Source organism: Salmo salar, chromosome 12 (genome assembly GCF_965601325.2).
Source record: "Salmo salar chromosome 12, fSalSal1, whole genome shotgun sequence".
Taxonomy (NCBI): domain Eukaryota; kingdom Metazoa; phylum Chordata; class Actinopteri; order Salmoniformes; family Salmonidae; genus Salmo; species Salmo salar.
The window spans coordinates 66473748-66494250 of record NC_138302.1 but is presented as its reverse complement, the minus strand read 5'-3'; the positions used below and the strand labels follow the sequence as shown (position 1 = coordinate 66494250).

Here is a 20503-nt window from a genome sequence, read left to right as displayed (position 1 = left end):
TAAGAACAGATTCTTATTTACAATGACGGCCTACCAAAAGGAAAAAGGCCTCATGCGGGGACGGGGGCTGGGATTAAAAATATAAATATTAAGGATGCAACGGTACAGTGGGCCCACGGTTTGGTATGTACCACGGTTTGTGGGCAACGGTAACGGTAGAGTTTCGATATCTTTACATCACCCTTTAAACAATGAACCCTTTATTTTGCCTATAGACAAATACAACTTTCCATTCAGAAAAATGGCAGCATGACTGACTAGGCCTGGTTTCTGTCACAACTGTATGAAATCAAGGGGAGAAAAAAAATATAAACTTAAAAGTGCTTCTTAGCTTTGACAACCTGTAGCTCTTCATCTCCCAATCCAGTACATAGTGAACCGTCACAGTGAGGTAGCTTTGAGTTGCTCTGGAGGTCCAACTATCAGTGGAGAGAGCTAGATAGGGTGTCTGTGTCAATTCCTTTTCAATTTCTCTCCGTGATGTTTCATAGAGTTTGGGAATTACTTTGCTGCTGAAATGTGTGCGGGAGGGGACATTGTAACACGGTTACATTTATTTCACACACCACACTGTCAGATTTCAAAAAGGCTTTACAACGAAAGCAAAACATTAGATTATGTCAGCAGAGTACCCAGCCAGAAATAATCAGACACCCATTTTTCAAGCTAGCATATAATGTCACATAAACCCAAACCACAGCTAAATGCAGCACTAACCTTTGATGATCTTCATCAGATGACAACCCTAGGACATTATGTTATACAATACATGCATGTTTTGTTCAATCAAGTTCATATTTATATCAAAAAACTGCTTTTTACATTAGCATGTGACGTTCAGAACTAGCATACCCCCCGCAAACTTCCGGTGAATTTACTAAATTACTCACGATAAACGTTCACAAAAAACATAATTATTTTAAGAATTATAGATACAGAACTCCTCTATGCACTCGCTATGTCCGATTTTAAAATAGCTTTTCGGTGAAAGCACATTTTGCAATATTCTAAGTAGATAGCCCGGCATCACAGGGCTAGCTATTTAGACACCCACCAAGTTTGGCACTCACCAAAGTCAGATTTACTATAAGAAAAATGTTATTACCTTTGCTGTTCTTCGTCAGAATGCACTCCCAGGACTTCTACTTCAATAACAAATGTTGGTTTGGTTGAAAATAATCCATAGTTATGTTCAAATATCCTCTGTTTTGTTCGTGCGTTCAAGACACTATCCGAAGTGTAAAGAAGGGTGACGCGCCCGACGCGTTTCGTGACGAAAAAATTCTAAATATTCCATTACCGTACTTCGAAGTATGTCAACCGCTGTTTAAAATCAATTTTTATGCCATTTTTCTCGTAAAAAAGCAATAATATTCCGACCGGAATCTGTGTTTTAGTACAATGAGAGAGAAAATAAAAACATGGGGTCGCCTCGTGCACGCGCCTCAGTCTCATTGTCCTCTGATAGCGCCTTTGGTAAGTGGTCTAATGTTTTTCAGCCAGGGGCTGCCTCGACATCATTCAGCTTTTTCCCGGGTTCTGAGAGCCTATGGGAGCCGTAGGAAGTGTCACGTTACAGCAAAGATCCTAAGTTTTCAATAAAAAGAGTCAAGAAGCCCAAGGAATGGTCAGAGAGGGCACTTCCTGTACAGAATCTTCAGGTTTTTGCATGCCATATGAGTTCTGTTATACTCACAGACACCATTCAAACAGTTTTAGAAACTTTAGGGTGTTTTCTATCCAAAGCCAATAATTATATGCATATTCTAGTTTCTGGGCAGTAGTAATAACCAGATTAAATCGGGTACGTTTTTTTATCCGGCCGTGTAAATACTGCCCCCTAACCCTAACAGGTTAAACAGCTTGGAAAATTCAAGAAAATTATGTCATGGCTTTAGAAGCTTCTGATAGGCTAATTGACATAATTTGAGTCAATTGGAGGTGTACCTGTGGATGTATTTCAAGGCCTACCTTCAAACTCAGTGCCTCTTTGCTTGACATCATGGGAAAATCAAAAGAAATCAGCCAAGACCTCAGGAAAAAAGTTGGAGACCTCCACAAGTCTGGTTCATCCTTGGGAGCAATTTCCAAATGCCTGAAGGTACCATGTTCATCTGTACAAACAATAGTACACAAGTATAAACAGCGTGGAACCACGCAGCCATCATACCACTCAGGAAAGAGACTCGTTCTGTCTCAGAGATGAATGTACTTTGGTGCGAAGAGTGCAAATGAATCCCAGAACAGCAAAGGACCTTGTGAAGATGCTGGAGGAAACAGGTACAAAGTATCTATATCCACATTAAAACGAGTCCTATATCGACACAACCAGAAAGGCTGCACAGCAAGGAAGAAGCCACTGCTCCAAAACCACAATTTGCAACTGCACATGGGGACAAAGACCGTACTTTTTGGAGAAATGTCCTGTGCTCTGATCTGATGAAAGAAAAATAGAACTGTTTGGCCATAATGACCATCGTTATGTTTGGAGGAAAAAGGGGGAGGCTTGCAAGCCGAAGAACACCATCCCAACCGTGAAGCACGGGGGTGGCAGCATCATGTTGTGGGGGTGCTTTACTGCAGGAGGGACTGGTGCACTTCACAAAATAGATGGCATCATGAGGGAGGAAAATGATGTGGATATATTGAAGCAACATCTCAAGATATCAGTCAGGAAGTTAATGCTTGGTCGCAAATGAGTCTTCCAAATGGACAATGACCCCACGCATACTTCCAAAGTTGTGGGAAAAACGGCTTAAGGACAACAAAGTCAAGGTATTGGAGTGGCCTTCACAAAGCCCTGACCTCAATCCTACAGAAAGTTTGTGGGCAGAACTGAAAAAGCGTGTGCGAGCAAGGAGGTCTACAAACCTGACCCAGTTACACCAGCTCTGTCAGGAGGAATGGGCCAAAATTCACCCAACATATTGTGGGAAGCTTGTGGAAGGCTACCCGAAACGTTTGACCCAAGTTAAACAATTTAAAGGCAATGCTACCAAACACTAATTTAGTGTATGTAAACTTCTGACCACTGGGAATGTGATGAAAGAAATAAAAACTGAAATAAATCATTCTCTGTACTATTATTCTGACATTTCACATTCTTAAAATAAAGTGGTGATCCTAACTGACCTAAGACAGGGAATATTTACTAGGATTAAATGTCAGGAATTGTGATAAACTGAGTTTAAATGTATTTGGCTAAGGTGTATGTAAACTTCCAACTTCAACTGTATATACACCGGTTCTGAAAGGCCCCAGAGTCTGCAACACCACAAAGCAAGGGGCACCACCAAGCAAGCGGCACCATGAAGACCAAAGAGCTCTTAAAACAGGTCAGGGTCAAAGTTGTGGAGAAGTACAGATCAGGGTTGGGTTATAAAAAAATATCAGAAACTTTGAACATCCCATGGAGCACCATTAAATCCATTATTAAAAAATGGAAAGAATATGGCACCACAACAAACCTGCCAAGAGAGGGCCGCCCACCAAATCTCACGGACCAGGCAAGGAGGGCATTAATCAGAGAGGCAACAAAGAAACCAAAGATAACCCTGAAGGAGCTGCAAAGCTCCACAGTGGAGATTGGAATATCTGTCCATAGGACCACTTTAAGCCGTACACTCCACGGAGCTGGGCTTTACAGAAGAGTGGGCAGAAAAAAGCCATTGCTTAAAGAAAAAAATAAGCAAACACATTTGGTGTTCGCCAAAAGGCATGTGGGAAACTCCCCAAACATATGGAAGAAGGTAATCTGGTCAGATGTGACAAAATTCAATTTTTTTGGCCAACAAGGAAAACGCCATGTCTGGTACAAACCCAATACTTCCCATCACCCCGAGAACACCATCCCTAAAGTGAAGCATGGTGGTGGCAGCATTATGCTGTGGGAATGTTTTTCATCGGAAGGGACTGCGAAACTGGTCAGAATTGAAGGAATGATGGCGCTAAATACAGGGAAATTCTTGAGGGAAACTTGTATCGGTTTTCCAACAGATTTGAGACTGGGACAGAGGTTCACCTTCCAGCAGGACAATGACCCTAAGCATACTGCTAAAGCAACACTCAAGTGGTTTAAGGGGAAACATTTAAATGTCTTGGAATGGCCTAGTCAAAGCCCAGACCTCAATCCAATTGAGAATCTATGGTGTGACTAAAAGATTGCTGTACACCAGCGAAACCCATCCAACTTGAAGAAGCTAGAGAAGTTTTGCCTTGAAGAATGGGCAAAAATCCCAGTGGCTATACGTGCCAAGCTTACAGAGACTTGCAGCTGTAATTGCTGCAAAAGGTGGCTCAAAAAAGTATGGACTTTTGGGGGGGTGAATCGTTACGCTCAAGTTCAGTTTTTTGTCTTATTTCTTGTTTATTTCTCAATAAAAAATATTTTGCATCTTCAAAGTGGTAGGCATGTTGTGTAAATCAAATGATATAAACCCCCCAAAAATATATTTTAATTCCAGGTTGTAAATTTATCTGACTATTCACAACAATTGTATTATTGTGTGCATGTAACCATACTCGTTGACCTACAAACCAAAATTCAGAGTAAACCACCCTCCCGCTTAGCCTCTTCCTCTCTGCTGGTGACAAATTGCGAGAAGCATTGCAGGAAGTGTAACCCATTAATGGAAATTATTGCGTCAAAATACCAGGCAGCCATTACATATTTTTTACAAGGGTTATTTTATTTTCATGACGGTCTTCATTCATAACTGTTGGTTACACGGTTATACGGTAATTGTGCCAGCCCTAATTGTGCCATCGCATTACATGGGTTTTTTAAATAAATCCCTTACTTGGCATATCCCATGGTCATCATATCAAGCAGCTAATTTTGGCCTGGATGAAATACAAAAGCCGGGATGATGTGAGGTTTACTGAGTCCTTTATCCAAAAATAGTAGCTGAAAGGATGGTTCAAACTTGGCTGTGGAACAGAGGAATGGGAAGTGTGTGTGGTGCCAGGCATAATCAAATATGACCCGATTTGGCTTGAATCCCCTGAGATCAGTGTCTTGGGGCCACGGAGGGCCTGGGAGGCAGGTAAGGACAACCCAGGACAAGGAGCCCATCTACATGGATTAAACCAGGCCTCTTTGAAGCTGGTTCTTTTCATTGGAAGGCTATTAATATTAATAATGAAAAGCCCAGCGTGAATACTTCCTGGCCAGGGGAAAATGAACAAAAAATTATAAACTAACGGAGAGGAACCTCTAGCGAACTTCTGACTGCTAATAAAACACTTTATCAGGGGATTAACTCTCGCTTTGTAAAAACTACACAGCCCCTCTGAGTCCATTAAATGAATGAGTCGATATACTGGGATGGGAGGGGTTAACACCTTTTAATAGCCTAACTCAAAAACGACTAGCTTATTTGACGTTGCAGAACTTTTACTCACTTGTTCAGTTTCATCTTTATACTGAAGAGAAATTGATCAGAAAAGTAAATCCTTGTCATACATTGTGTTGCCCATGCTACACTCCTTGGCTTAATCTACAGTGCTTCCGGAAAGCATTCAGACCCCTTGACTTTTTGTACATGTTGTTACGTTACAGCCTTATTCTAAAATGGATAAAAGAATCTATCTACACACAATACCCCATACACAATACCCCATAATGACAAAGCGAAAACCGGTTTTTAGAAATGTTAGCAAATGTATTAAACAGGAAAAAAAACATATTTACTAGTACTTTGTAGTACTTTGTTCAAGCTTAAGATGGCTATTTAAGTGAAAATGATTTCAGCCCTAAGTCGGCCTTTTTGAAAGTGAAGTTTGTAAGTTCTTCATATAGCCTTATCACAATATAAATATCATGTATGTAGCCTACTCACTATTTCAGTGTTATTTTAGCAAAATTTTCCTTTATATTACTCTCTTCTCTTGAAAGTAAATCAATACATGTCAGGGGGACTTAAAAATAAAATCAATAAAGCAAATGGAGGCTGAAGAAACTGCCATAGTGTGCAGAAGGAATGAGATTCACCAGAAAGAACAACCGGAGAGAACCACAAAAAAGCAAACACATTGGGTCAATCTATTCCAAACACCTGCGTTGAGCAGCCCGGATTGATCCCATAATGAGCAGAAAGCTCAAAGTAATGTTTCTCTCCTAAACATTAAATCAAAACCAAACAAGGACCTGCTTATAGTATGTACCTCCATACGGCTGGCCTTTCACTTATGTAAGATTAGAAGACAGCATTAAATGTTCTCTTCAGAGATGCTCTAACCCAACACCTGTGGAGAGTGCAGCAAAACTTCTCAGGATTCTTCAACAACACCCCTCTATGCAAGTTGAATTAATTAAAAGAGCTTTTCATCACTTTGCCTGGACAAAGATACATTTTTTATCACTGTGTGGGGAATAAAAAAATACTTTTGTGAAGAGCTCTTCTCCCAAAGATGGTCTTTGAGGGCTGTATAGTCCCTTTGAAGTTCTCGACTGTGGAACAGGGAGCAAACAGAATAGCCTAATTAGTACACCATTGGGTAAAAAAGCTGATGCATTTTTGTGTTATCTCCTAACAGTAACATGACAGCCTACCACATAAAGAGAGCTCTAATAGGCGCTGACAGGTGAGTAATGATTGTACAGACAGAAGAGACGGCACAAACCTGGAGGCCTCATCTCCCTCTGCTCAGCCTGGGGTTCACACTCACACAGGATCACAAGGTGACCTCCAGAAGCAGGACTGAAAAACTGTAGCATTATAATCATATGAATGGAAACAGGAATAAATTCGAAACAGTGTGACACCTGGTGAGAAGATTTCTATTTGATGACCAAAAAATTCATCTGCTCCAGCAGCTGTGAGGAATATTCAGTAATGGCTGACTCTCACCAGAAAGACTATGTAAACCCTGGATGGGATGGATAAATGATGAGAAGGATATATGCAATCGATTTTTAGCAAGCCTTTTCTGAAAGAGGAAGCCAATATTTGTTAATATCTCCCTGGAAGTCCTAATAAAACACCTTTACAAGACATTTACATGCCTTAATGCAGCCAAACAGAGAGTAGATTGGCTCTGGAAGGTGAGAGCACTCCTCTTGGTGCCCCTCCAGGGGAAGACTAATGAAATGTCTATCTGCATAAAGAGTTAAGTAGGTAGGTGGGCTGTAGCAACTGGTAGGGCTAATGCCTGGCTGTTAGCTATTAGAGCAGGCTGCTGGAGCGTGGAGCAGCTCTCCGTCTGACTGACTAACTGGCTCATTACTGGGGGGAGTGGGAGAGAGGTCTGACCAAGTGCTGCTCTGATGATAGCGCCGGCTAAGAGGCAATTTAACTGGTGTGGTTCAGAGCATTGTTAGGTGTCCGAGTCCCCAGCTGGTAGCCGAGCCAGGCGGTGGCTTTATCAGAGGCAGGTGATGTGCACACACACACACACACACACACACACACACACACACACACACACACACACACACACACACAGGGTTATAATTCATTATCACACCTGCCAGATTTCACACAGACACACTTCCAGCTCCATACAGGCAGAATGTGGGGCGACAGAAAAGCATATTTGCGTGAAACTCTAGGGCCTCATATGAATAGGAGCAGGTCAATGGAACATTAGCCTCTGCCAAAAAAAAAAAACTTGCTGTATAGAGCTCTAAATTGTGGTGGGAGTCTGGACATCTCATAGTGCTTATTTGATAAGGCCCTCTGGCACACAGCATACACAGGTCTGACACTCTGAACAAGGGAACACACTATTAATTACATTCTGTAGCTGATGGCTCTACGAATCTGCATCCTTTGGGGTCCAGGTCGATATTCCAGACAAAAGCAGCACGTGTTCAATTAACAGCTTCCTGGCTCACGACCAGCTTCCTTGAAAAAATATATTTTCAAAACAATAATGTATACTGCTCAAAAAAATAAAGGGAACACTTAAACAACACAATGTAACTCCAAGTCAATCACACTTCTGTGAAATCAAACTGTCCACTTAGGAAGCAACACTGATTGACAATAAATTTCACATGCTGTTGTGCAAATGGAATAGACAACAGGTGGAAATTATAGGCAATTAGCAAGACACCCCCAATAAAGGAGTGGTTCTGCAGGTGGTAACCACAGACCACTTCTCAGTTCCTATGCTTCCTGGCTGATGTTTTGGTCACTTTTGAGTGCTGGCGGTGCTTTCACTCTAGTGGTAGCATGAGACAGAGTCTACAACCCACACAAGTGGCTCAGGTAGTGCAGCTCATCCAGGATGGCACATCAATGCGAGCTGTGGCAAGAAGGTTTGCTGTGTCTGTCAGCGTAGTGTCCAGAGCATGGAGGTGCTATCAGGAGACAGGCCAGTACATCAGGAGACGTGGAGGAGGCCGTAGGAGGGCAACAACCCAGCAGCAGGACCGCTACCTCCGCCTTTGTGGAAGGAGGAGCACTGCCAGAGCCCTGCAAAATGACCTCCAGCAGGCCACAAATGTGCATGTGTCTGCTCAAACGGTCAGAAACAGACTCCATGAGGGTAGTATGAGGGCCCGATGTCCACAGGTGGGGGTTGTGCTTACAGCCCAACACCGTGCAGGACGTTTGGCATTTGTCAGAGAACACCAAGATTGGCAAATTCGCCACTGGCGCCCTGTGCTCTTCACAGATGAAAGCAGATTCACACTGAGCACATGTGACAGACGTGACAGTCTGGAGACGCCGTGGAGAACGTTCTGCTGCCTGCAACATCCTCCAGCATGACCGGTTTGGCGGTGGGTCAGTCATGGTGTGGGGTGGCATTTCTTTGGGGGGCCGCACAGCCCTCCATGTGCTCGCCAGAGGTAGCCTGACTGCCATTAGGTACCGAGATGAGATCCTCAGACTCCTTGTGAGACCATATGCTGGTGCGGTTGGCCCTGGGTTCCTCCTAATGCAAGACAATGCTAGACCTCATGTGGCTGGAGTGTGTCAGCAGTTCCTGCAAGAGGAAGGCATTGATGCTATGGACTGGCCCACCCGTTCCCCAGACCTGAATCCAATTGAGCACATCTGGGACATCATGTCTCGCTCCATCCACCAACGCCACGTTGCACCACAGACTGTCCAGGAGTTGGCGGATGCTTTAGTCCAGGTCTGGGAGGAGATCCCTCAGGAGACCATCCACCACCTCATCAGGAGCATGCCCAGGCATTGTAGGGAGGTCATACAGGCACGTGGAGGCCACACACACTACTGAGCCTCATTTTGACTTGTTTTAAGGATATTACATCAAAGTTGGATCAGCCTGTACTGTGGTTTTCCACTATAATTTTGAGTGTGACTCCAAATCCAGACCTCCATGGGTTGATAAATTGGATTTCCATTGATTATTTTTGTGTGATTTTGTTGTCAGCACATTCAACTATGTAAAGAAAAAAGTATTTAATAAGATTTTTTCATTCATTCAGATCTAGGATGTGTTATTTTAGTGTTCCCTTTATTGTTTTGAGCAGTGTATATTGTTCCAATACTATATATCAACATTTTTAATATATCAATCTCTGTAAAAATATAAATCTACCATAGAGTTTTTTTTTCTTTGATCAGTTGACGTTAGTAACTTGTCCCAACCCTGTTTTGATAAGAGCTAGGTACTGTTAGGTATCTGTGACTGATTTGGAGTGTTATGTTCAACACGTAACTTTAGTCTTCAACTAGCCAACCTTGCGGTGTCTTTCTAAATTAAAGGCAATTTAAACTATTCTGGGCTGAAGTGCAGGCAGGCTGTGGGGGTATGAATGCTGATAGAACTCTTTCCAGAGGCCAGCAACGAGCTGTGTGAGTCAGAACCAACTCAATACTCCCGCTGAGAGTCCGACTTTAGTTTCACACAGAGTTCCTCAGTAATACCACACACACACACAACAGCTCTCCTGTTTTGAGAGCTGTGAAGCATTGAAACAGAGAAACCCCGAGAAGACAAGTCAAATGTCTGCTTATTGAGGAGTGGAGAATCAGCTATTCAGCTGGCTTGGGGTGAAGTTTCCCCAAGGTACAGATCTTGAATCAGATCAAGAATACACTTCCCCAATCCTAACCTTAACCATTAGTTGGTAAAATGCACAACGGACCCAAGATCAGTGTCTAAGGGCAACTTCACCCTAATCAATTCTGCCGTCTCCTGGGCTCGCTCACCTGCTGATGGACACGTCACTGAGACAGCTGGGTGACCTGGAAATGACCTCTACAACAGAAGGCTGCTGCTGCTCCTCAGAGGGCTCCTGTACTGGTGATGTCATCAATATGCAGAAGGCCTCTGAGTCACTGGGACTGGGATCCCTCTGTTCCTGTTCTGCTGCTTTATCTACAGAAAGGAGGGGAAAGAACATGGACAGTACTAATGATCATGTCATAAAAAACTGGTAGAAAATCAATCATTGGTGAAAATGAGCTGTCAGGAATCTATGTTGGGAAACTGTCCTTGACAACCATGTCTTTCAAATCTGGATCTGTCCTGTTTTAACGTTGTACACATGATGTGTGAGCAGGCTGCATGATAGATGCTAAAGTCATCCATGTCAATTTCTATCTTTATCATAGATATTTCCCCAATGTAATGTTCAAAATGACTTTAACCACAAACAAACCACTGTGTCTTCTAGGCGGTGGGCAAAATATATGACCAGCAGTTAATGGTATTCTATGCATTATAAATATGATTACCTGACGTTTCGTTCTGTGATGGGGGAATTCCATGTAAAGCAATGAAACGCTTGATTTGTCGACAGTTAAAACACCATGTGGTTGTTGTTTTTTTCAAGATGAAAGCAAACAGAATGCTAGGTAGTGCTAGGTACTAACAGCCAATACAGCACGGGCTGGAAGCTATAGCAAGCATCAATTGGTCAATCGTGCTGCAATATCCCCAATAATTAGCATACTGTTAAGCTTCCCCAACTTAATGTTCACGCACTGATCACCGAGCTCCTCTAGCTTCACTCACTTTGACACTAGATCTTTCCTTTTATCGAAAATTAATAGGCGCCATCATTTTGTTGGCAGCCACTGCTTTTAGTGGACTACAAGTGTGACCTTTTTCAAGACATTCAACACACTGAATCCCAAAAGAGCTCTTGTGGGTGTGTTGCATGTCAGCCAAAAAATATATACATAATAACTTACGCGACAGGTTATGGCAGTATGCTTCCACGTTTTATGCAATACATGTGTATCTTTTTTGGCTGACGTGCCAAAGACGAACCACACATGCAGAGGTAATAGTGTGTGTATTGACTTTCAAAATGAATTGTACTCTGGGGCTGTAATTAATTCCCTGCACTACATGAGACAGCACGGGTATGGTGGTGTGCATGTTAACAAGCATCTTTAAAGGGGTAGGACTAAAGACGTCAGCATGCTTCAGTTCAGCTGGCGCCTAGCCGAACTCAGCAAGCCGAACCGAACGAGTGTACTTGTATACTCCCTTAAGACCTTTGCTTGAAAAACAGGAAAAAAAGCGGCAATAGTACTATTTGTCCTTTTTGAGTCGCCGTAACAACTATACACTTTCTCAAAATAGACGGGATTAATTTAAGCTACCTCAAGAAATCTGTCATTAATATTGATGTTTTTGCCAAAGAGATCTTAGATGCGCAATTTTAAAGGATGTTTGGTGCACTATTTTTCAATAAAATGACAAAGATTTTGAAGGAGCCCTACTGTTGACCAATCACCGACGAAGGGGCGAAGACTTCGGCTCTGAACTTCGGCTTCCCTCCAGGAAAAATGTTGTGTGCAAGAACAGCTGAAAAAAAAAACTCACTGAAGTCCAAAACGAACAAAAACGCCACAAAATATCTTCATAATATATGAACGAACACTATAGAGTTCATGCATCTAACTTTTGGCTGGGAAGCATGCGGACACCTTTTTTAATGCCCACATTGAAACAACACTATAACAGAACACGTATCAGAGCCAATATGAGAGGGCTCAAATAAGCTGTCTCCACATTTTTTTATTTCACCTTTATTTAACCAGGTAGGCCAGTTGAGAACAAGTTCTCATGTACAACTGCGACCTGGCCAAGATAAAGCAAAGCAGTTCGACAAAAACAACAACACAGAGTTACACATGGGATAAACAAACGTACAGTCAATAACACAATAGAAAAATCTATATACAGTGTTTTTTCAAATGTAGTAAGATTAGGGATGTCAGGCAATAAATAGGCCACAGTGGCGAATTAATTTCAATTTAGCATTAAAACTGGAGTGATAGATGTGAAGATGATGATGAGAAAGTAGGGATACTGTAGTGCAAAATAGCAAAAATAAATAACAATATGCGGATGAGGCAGTTGAGTGGGCAATTTACAGATGGGCTGTGTACATGTGCAGTGATCGGTAAGCTGCTCTGACAGCTGATGCTTAAAGTTAGTGAGGGAGATATAAGTCTCCAGCTTCAGGGATTTTTGCAATTCGTTCCAGTCAATGGCAGCAGAGAACTGGAAGGAAAGGCGGCCAAAGAGGTGTTGGCTTTGGGGATGACCAGTGAAATATACCTGCTGGAGCGCATGCTACGGGTGGGAGTTGCTATGGTGACCAGTGAGCTGAGATAAGGCGGGGCTTTACCTAGCAAAGACTTATAGATGACCTGGAGCCAGTGGGTTTGGCAACGAATATGAAGCGAGAGCCAGCCAACGAGAGCATACATGTCGCAATGGTGGGTCGTATATGGGGCTTTGGTGACAAAACGAATGGCACTGTGATAGACTACATGCAATTTGCTGAGTAGAGTGTTGGAGGCTATTTTGTAAATGACATCGCCGAAGTCAAGGATCGGTAGGATAGTCAGTTTTACGAGGGTATGTTTAGCAGCATGAGTGAAGGAGGCTTTGTTGCGAAATAGGAAGCCGATTCTAGATTTAATTTTGGATTGGAGATGCTTAATGTGAGTCTGGAAGGAGAGTTTACAGTCTAACCAGACACCTAGGTATTTGTAAGGCGGGTGTGGGCAGCGATCGGTTGAAGAGCATGCATGTAGTTTTACTAGCATTTAAGAGCAGTTGGAGGCCACGGAAGGAGTGTTGTATGGCACTGAAGCTCGTTTGGAGGTTTGTTAACACAGTGTCCAAAGAAGGGCCAGAAGTATACAGAATGGTGTCGTCTGCGTAGAGGTGGATCAGAGACTCACCAGCAGCAAGAGCAACATCATTGATATATACAGAGAAAAGAATCAGCCTGAGAATTGAACCCTGTGGCACCCCCATAGAGACTGCCATAGGTCCAGACAACAGGCCCTCCAATTTGACACACTGAACTCTGTCTGAGAAGTAGTTGGTGAACCAGGCGAGGCAGTCATTTGAGAAACCAAGGCTGTTGAGTCTGTCGATAAGAATGTGGTGATTGACAGAGTGGAAAGCATTGGCCAGGTCGATGAAGACGGCTGCACAGCACTGTCTTTTATTGATGGCGGTTATGATATCGTTTAGGTCCTTGAGCGTGGCTGAGGTGCACCCATGACAAGCTCGGAAACCAGATTGCGGAGAAGGTACGGTGGGATTTGAAATGGTCTGTGATCTGTTTGTTAACTTGGCTTTCAAAGACTTTAAAAAGGCAAGGCAGGACAGATATGGGTCTGTAACAGTTTGGGTCTAGAGTGTCTCCCCCTTTGAAGAGGGGGATGACAACAGCAGCTTTCCAATCTTTTGGGATCTCAGACAAAACGAAAGAGAGTTTGAAAAGGCTACTAATAGGGGTTGCAATAATTGCGGCAGATAATTTTAGAAAGAGAGGGTCCAGATTGTCTAGCCCAGCTGATTTGTAGGGGTCCAGATTATGCAGCTCTTTCAGAACATCAGCTATCTGTATTTGGGTGAAGGAGAAGCGGGGGGGGGGGGGGGGGGGGGCTTGGGCAAGTTGCTGCGGGGGGTGCAGAACTGTTGGCTGGGGTAGGGGTAGCCAGGTGGAAAGCATGGACAGCCGTAGAAAAATGCTTATTGATATTCTAGATTTCCGTAGATTTATCGGTGATGACAGAGTTTCCTAGCCTCAGTGTAGTGTGCAGCTGGGAGGAGGTGCTCTTATTCTCCATGGACTTTACAGTGTCCCAAAACTTTTTGAAATTTGTGCAACAGGATGAAAATTTCTGTTTGAAAAAGCTAGCCTTTGCTTTCCAAACTGACTGTGTATATTGGTTCCTAACTTCCCTGAAAAGTTGCATATTGCGGGGGCTATTCAATGCTAATGCTGTACGCCACAGGATGTTTTTCTGCTGGTCAAGGGCAGTCAAGTCTGGAGTGAACAGAGGGCTAGATCTGTTCTTAGTAAAAAAAAAATGGAATGGGGAATGCTTATTTAAGATGGAGAGGAAAGCACTTTTGAAGAGCAACCAGGCATCCTCTACTGACAGGTTGAGGTCAATATCCTTCCAGGATAGCCAGGCTAGGTCGAATAGAAAGGCCTGCTCGCTGAAGTGTTTTCGGGAGCGTTTGACAGTGATGAGGGGTGGTCATTTGACCACGGACCCGTTACGGATGCAGGCAATGATCGCTGAGGTGTATTTAGAAGGCAAGTTGGTAAGGATGATATCTATGAGAGTGCCGTGTTTACGGATTTAGAGTTGTACCTGGTAGGTTCCTTGATAATTTGTGTGAGATTGAGGGCATCTAGCTTAGATTGTAGGACGGCCGGGGTGTTAACCTCTCTAGGCTAGGCGGGACGAATTCGTCCCACCTACGTAACAGCCACTGCAAGCCTGTGGCGCGATTTTCAAAACGTTAAAAATCCTATTACTTCAATTTCTCAAACATATGACTATTTTACAGCCATTTAAAGACAAGACTCTCGTTAATCTAACCACACTGTCCGATTTCAAAAAGGCTTTACAACGAAAGCAAAACATTAGATTATGTCAGCAGAGTACCAAGCCAGAAATAATCAGACACCCATTTTTCAAGCCAGCATATAATGTCACCAAAACCCAGAAGACAGCTAAATGCAGCACTCACCTTTGATGATCTTCATCAGATGACAACCCTAGGACATTATGTTATACAATACATGCATGTTTTGTTCAATCAAGTTCATATTTATATCAAAAACCAGCTTTTTACATTAGCATGTGACGTTCAGAACTAGCATACCCCCCGCAAACTTCCGGGGAATTCGCTAACATTTTACTAAATTACTCACGATAAACGTTCACAAAAAGCATAACAATTATTTTAAGAATTATAGATACAGACCTCCTCTATGCACTCGATATGTCCGATTTTAAAATAGCTTTTTGGTGAAAGCACATTTTGCAATATTCTAAGTACATAGCCCAGGCATCACGGGCTCGCTATTTAGACACCCGGCAAGTTTAGCACTCACCATAATCATATTTACTATTATAAAAGTTTGATTACCTTTTGTTGTCTTCGTCAGAATGCACACCCAGAACTGCTACTTCAATAACAAATGTTGGTTTGGTCCAAAATAATCCATCGTTATATCCGAATAGTGGCGTTTTGTTCGTGCGTTCCAGACACTATCCGAAATAGTAAAGAAGTGTCACGCGCATGGCGCAATTCGTGACAATAAAATTCTAAGTATTCCATTACCGTACTTCGAAGCATGTCAACCGCTGTTTAAAATCAATTTTTACGACATTTTTCTCGTAGAAAAGCGATAATATTCCGACAGGGAATCTCCTTTTCGGCAAACAGAGGAAAAAATCCCAAAGGCGGGGGCGGTCGGGGTCACGAGCATAAGCCCAGTGTCCCTTGATCGGCCACTTGAGAAAGGCGATAATGTGTTTCAGCCTGGGGCTGGAATGACGACATTCTGTTTTTTCCCGGGCTCTGAGCGCCTATGGACGACGTGGGAAGTGTCACGTTAGAGCAGAGATCCTTAGTAAATGATAGAGATGGAAAAGAAGTTCAAGAAATGGTCAGACAGGCCACTTCCTGTAAAGGAATCTCTCAGGTTTTGACCTGCCATTTGAGTTCTGTTATACTCACAGACACCATTCAAACAGTTTTAGAAAATTTAGGGTGTTTTCTATCCATATGTAATAAGTATATGCATATTCTAGTTACTGGGTAGGAGTGGTAACCAGATTAAATCGGGTATGTTTTTTATCCAGCCGTGTCAATACTGCCCCCTATCCTAAACAGGCTAAGCATATCCCAGTTTAGGTCACCTATCAGTACGAACTCAGAAGACAAATGGGGGGCAATCAATTCACATATGGTGTCCAGGGCACAGCTGGGGGCTGAGGGGGGTCTATAACAAGCGGAAGAAGTTCAAACTGTTTGTGCACAGACCTGGATAGTATGACAGAACTCTGCAGGCTGTCTCTGCAGTAGATTGCAACTCCGCCCCCTTTGGCAGTTCTATCTTGGCGGAAAATGTTGTAGTTGGGATAGAAATTTCAGAATTTTTGGTGGCCTTCCTAAGCCAGGATTCAGACACGGCTAGGACATCAGGGTTGGTGGAGTGTGCTGAAGCAGTGAATAAAACAAACTTAGGGAGGAGGCTTCTGATGTTAACATGCATGAAACCAAGGCTTTGACGGTTATAGCAGTCAACAAATGAGAGCACTTGGGGAACAGGTGTGGTACTGGGGGCTACAGGGCCTGGGTTAACCTCTACATCACCAGAGGAATAGAGGAGGAGTTGGTTAAGGGTATGGCTAAAGGCTATAAGAACTGGTCGTCTAGTGCGCTGGGAACAGAGAATAAAAGGAGCAGATTTATGGGAGTGGTAGAATAGATTCAGGGCATAATGTACAGACAACGGTATGGTAGGGTGTGTGTACAGTGGAGGTAAACCTCGGAGTTGAGTGACGATGAGAGAGATTGCATCTCTGGGGGCACCAGTTAAGCCAGGCGAGGTCTCCGCATGTATGGAGGGTGGGACAAAAGCGCTATCTAAGGCATGTTGAGCGGGACTGGGGGCTCTACATGAAATAAAACAAAAAGTACTAACCGAGACAGCAGTAGACAAGGCATATTGACATTAAAGAGAGGCATAAAGCAATCACGGGTGTTGATCGGGAGAGATAAGACAGCAATGGGTAAATGGCGATGAATGGACAGAGAGGGTCAGTTAGGTATGCACAGGACCTGAGTTGGAGGCTGGGGCCGACAGATAAACAAAAAGAGGTACAGTGTTAGTGAATAGTCCAGCAGGCATCAGCTGTGTAGCCGAGTGATCATATTTGTCCAATGAGCAGCAATAGGTGAGTAAGGGAGCCGTTCGGTAGTCGCTACTACATGGCGTTCAGAAAGCTAGCGGGCCGGGGCTAGCGGATGGGGCTTCGGCGACATCGCAATGGAAACGCCTGTTGAAACCACATTGGACGATTACGTCGGCAGACCAGTCGTGATGGATCGGCGGGGCTCCGTGTCGACAATAAAGGGTCCAGTCCAATTGGCAAAAGAGGTATTGTAGCCCAATAAGTTAGCTGGTATATGGGTATAGCTCGAGGCTAGCCCAAGGTTAACTGGTGCTTGCTTCTGGACAGAGGCGTTAGCTAACAGTAGCCACTCGATTGCAGCTAGATAGCTGCGATGATCCGGGGTAATGGTCCAGAGCTTGCAGCAGGAATCCGGTGATGTGGTAAAGAGAAGCAGTCCGATATGCTCTGGGTTGATATCGCGCTGTGCAGACTGGCAGGTATTGTCCGAGGTAAAGCTGGCTGGTGTCCGAGCTAAAGGTGAAGACCGCTAGCCGTGGCTAACGAAGACTGATAGCTAGTAGCTAGTTAGCTGGCTAGCTCCTGATGGAGGTTCCAGTTATAAGGAATAAAAATAGCAGATCTGTACCACATTGGGTGAGGCAGGTTGCAGGAAAGTATATTTAGTTCGTAGATAGAAAGTGAGATTAAAGTATATACGGGAAAAAAAAAAAACTATTTACACGGGATAAGACAAAGACGAGCACATCTTGGAAATTCACATAAAATGCAATGGATTAAAAACATTTTGGGGAGAAAACAGCCTTGTGGCCATGCTGCTGGGTGTATAGCTGAACCCTGATCAACCGTGACCACCTGAAGAGGAGCCATCAGAGGTCTGGGGCTGAGTGACGATGTGAAGGTTGTGATAGCAAATCCCCCTGAACAGGAATACAGAGAGGGTTCTTCATACAGAAACCGTCCCTGCGTCTCTCTCCTTTTGCAAATTACTTATGGACTGTGAGCTCTGCTGGGGAGGCTGGGGGCTGTAAGATATTTTGTGGTGACGGTGCTAACCCCCGTTTAATCCCCTCAACATGTTAATGAGGGTTACGGTGGTACCTGCAGAGCTGGAGCACGCTCTCCGGTCCTCCTCTACTCCCTCATCCCTCACTTTCTGTTTCATCTCCCTCTTCCTGGTCTTTTCCAGGCGACCCCGGACCTGGGCGATAAGGCGGGAGAACTCACTGTTATGCTGCTTCCCTGCAATACAGATGATTAGAGGTAAGAAGCCAGGTGAGGCATGCAGAGATCAGACATGCACATACACAGTAACACACGTAAGCAGACAGATCCTGTTTCTGAATGTTGCATAGAGGGAGAACTGTAGTTCGATTCCCTTTTATACAAAAACCCACATCCAAACGCAGAGAAACAAGCGTGGTTTAAGACCCAGATACATCAAGGCACCTATCATACAAACTCCCTCCTGCTTATTATATCATAACTAGAGGCACGCGCTCTGGAAGATAACCAATGTTAATGTAAGGCCTGGTGTGTTAGAATACAGGACCCTTCTCTGAGTACATTGTGGAGAACAGCGCTATATTCAGTTGCAGTGATGGTAAAGGACAGTGTGTCATGGGAGGTTTGTGGGGATTTTTGGGTTTTAAATAGCAGAAGAAAAAAGACAAGGGTTTTACGAATATGATAGACAGACGAGGGTGAGCTCCATAAAAAGGCCCCTCCGAGAGCTTATCAGCCTACACAGAAACAGTTAAATGATAACAAATCAAATTAAACCACAAGTTTCTGCTGGAAAAACAAACTCATTAAGACATGAGTCAAACCAAAAATGAAAACTACACGATTAAGGCAGACAAAGCTATTGGATCAAGTCAGCAGAAGGCATTCAAGTTGAGTGCAAAAACAGATGGGTTCAATTCAGCCAAAAAAACACCAAAGACACATGAAATATTACAATAATAGAACTGAGCACAAACTCCAGAGATTTTTTTTTTTTTCACCTTTATTTAACCAGGTAGGCAAATTGAGAACAAGTTCTCATTTACAATTGTGACCTGGCCAAGATAAAGCAAGCAGTTCGACACATACAACAACAGAGTTACACATGGAGTAAAACAAACATACAGTCAATAATATAGTAGAAAAATAAGTCTACACACAAAGTGAGCAAATGAGGTGAGATAAGGGAGGTAAAGGCAAAAAAGGACATGGTGGTGAAGTAAATACAAATAGCAAGTAAAACACTGGAATGGTAGATTTGCAGTGGAAGAAAGTGCAAAGTAGAAATAGAAATAATGGGGTGCAAAGGAGCAAAATAAATAAATAAATACAGTAAGGGAAGCGGTAGTTGTTTGGGCTAAATTATAGATGGGCTATGTACAGGTGCAGTAATCTGTGAGCTGCTCTGACAGCTGGTGCTTAAAGCTAGTGAAGGAGATAAGTGTTTCCAGTTTTAGAGATTTTTGTAGTTCGTTCCAATCATTGGCAGCAGAGAACTGGAAGGAGAGGCGGCTGAAGGAGGAATTGGCTTTGGGGGTGACCAGAGAGATATACCTGCTGGAGCACGTGCTACAGGTGGGTGCTGCTATGGTGACCAGCGAGCTGAGATAAGGGGGAACTTTACCTAGCAGGGTCTTGTAGATAACCTGGAGCCAGTGGGTTTGGCGACGAGTATGAAGCGAGGGCCAGCCAACGAGAGCGTACAGGTCGCAATGGTGGGTAGTATATGGAGCTTTGGTGACAAAACTGATGGCACTGTGATATACTGCATCCAATTTATTGAGTAGGGTATTGGAGGCTATTTTGTAAATGACATCGCCGAAGTCGGGAATCGGTAGTATGGTCAGTTTTACGAGGGTATGTTTGGCAGCATGAGTGAAAGATGCTTTGTTGCGAAATAGGAAGCCAATTCTAGATTTAACTTTGGATTGGAGATGTTTGATGTGAGTCTGGAAGGAGAGTTTACAGTCTAACCAGACAACTAGGCATTTGTAGTTGTCCACATATTCTAAGTCAGAACCGTCCAGAGTAGTGATGCTGGACGGGCGGGCAGGTGCAGGAAGCGATCGGTTGAAGAGCATGCATTTAGTTTTACTTGTATTTAGGAGCAGTTGGAGGCCACGGAAGGAGAGTTGTATGGCATTGAAGCTCGTCTGGAGGGTAGTTAACACAGTGTCCAAAGACGGGCCAGAAGGATACAGAATGGTGTCGTCTGCGTAGAGGTGGATCAGAGACTCACCAGCAGCAAGAGCGACATCATTGATGTAAACAGAGAAAAGAGCCGGCCCAAGAATTGAACCCTGTGGCACCCCCATAGAGACTGCCAGAGGCCCGGACAACAGGCCCTCCGATTTGACACACTGAACTCTATCGGA

At 43.6% G+C, this 20503-nt stretch overlaps 1 protein-coding gene across 3 annotated transcripts in view; it reads right to left on the bottom strand.

The window, feature by feature from the left end:
• Window positions 1-20503, bottom strand: part of rad18 (RAD18 E3 ubiquitin protein ligase) — a 99038-nt gene that overhangs the window by 24789 nt on the left and 53746 nt on the right. Inside the window, exons 10-13 of one of the 3 annotated variants that reach the window (XR_001319692.3) lie at window positions 18225-18365; window positions 10131-10299; window positions 6625-6709; window positions 5643-6451 (exon numbers count right to left, since the gene is read on the bottom strand). Coding sequence is in view for 2 of the 3 variants with exons in the window: in XM_014132864.3 (XP_013988339.1) it covers window positions 6676-6709; window positions 10131-10299; window positions 18225-18365 (344 nt within the window). In the remaining variant the exon portion in view is untranslated. Of the gene's footprint in view, window positions 1-5642; window positions 6710-10130; window positions 10300-18224; window positions 18366-20503 lie in introns of those variants that run through there. The other 2 variants (XM_014132864.3, XM_014132861.3) reach the window with 2 other exon arrangements.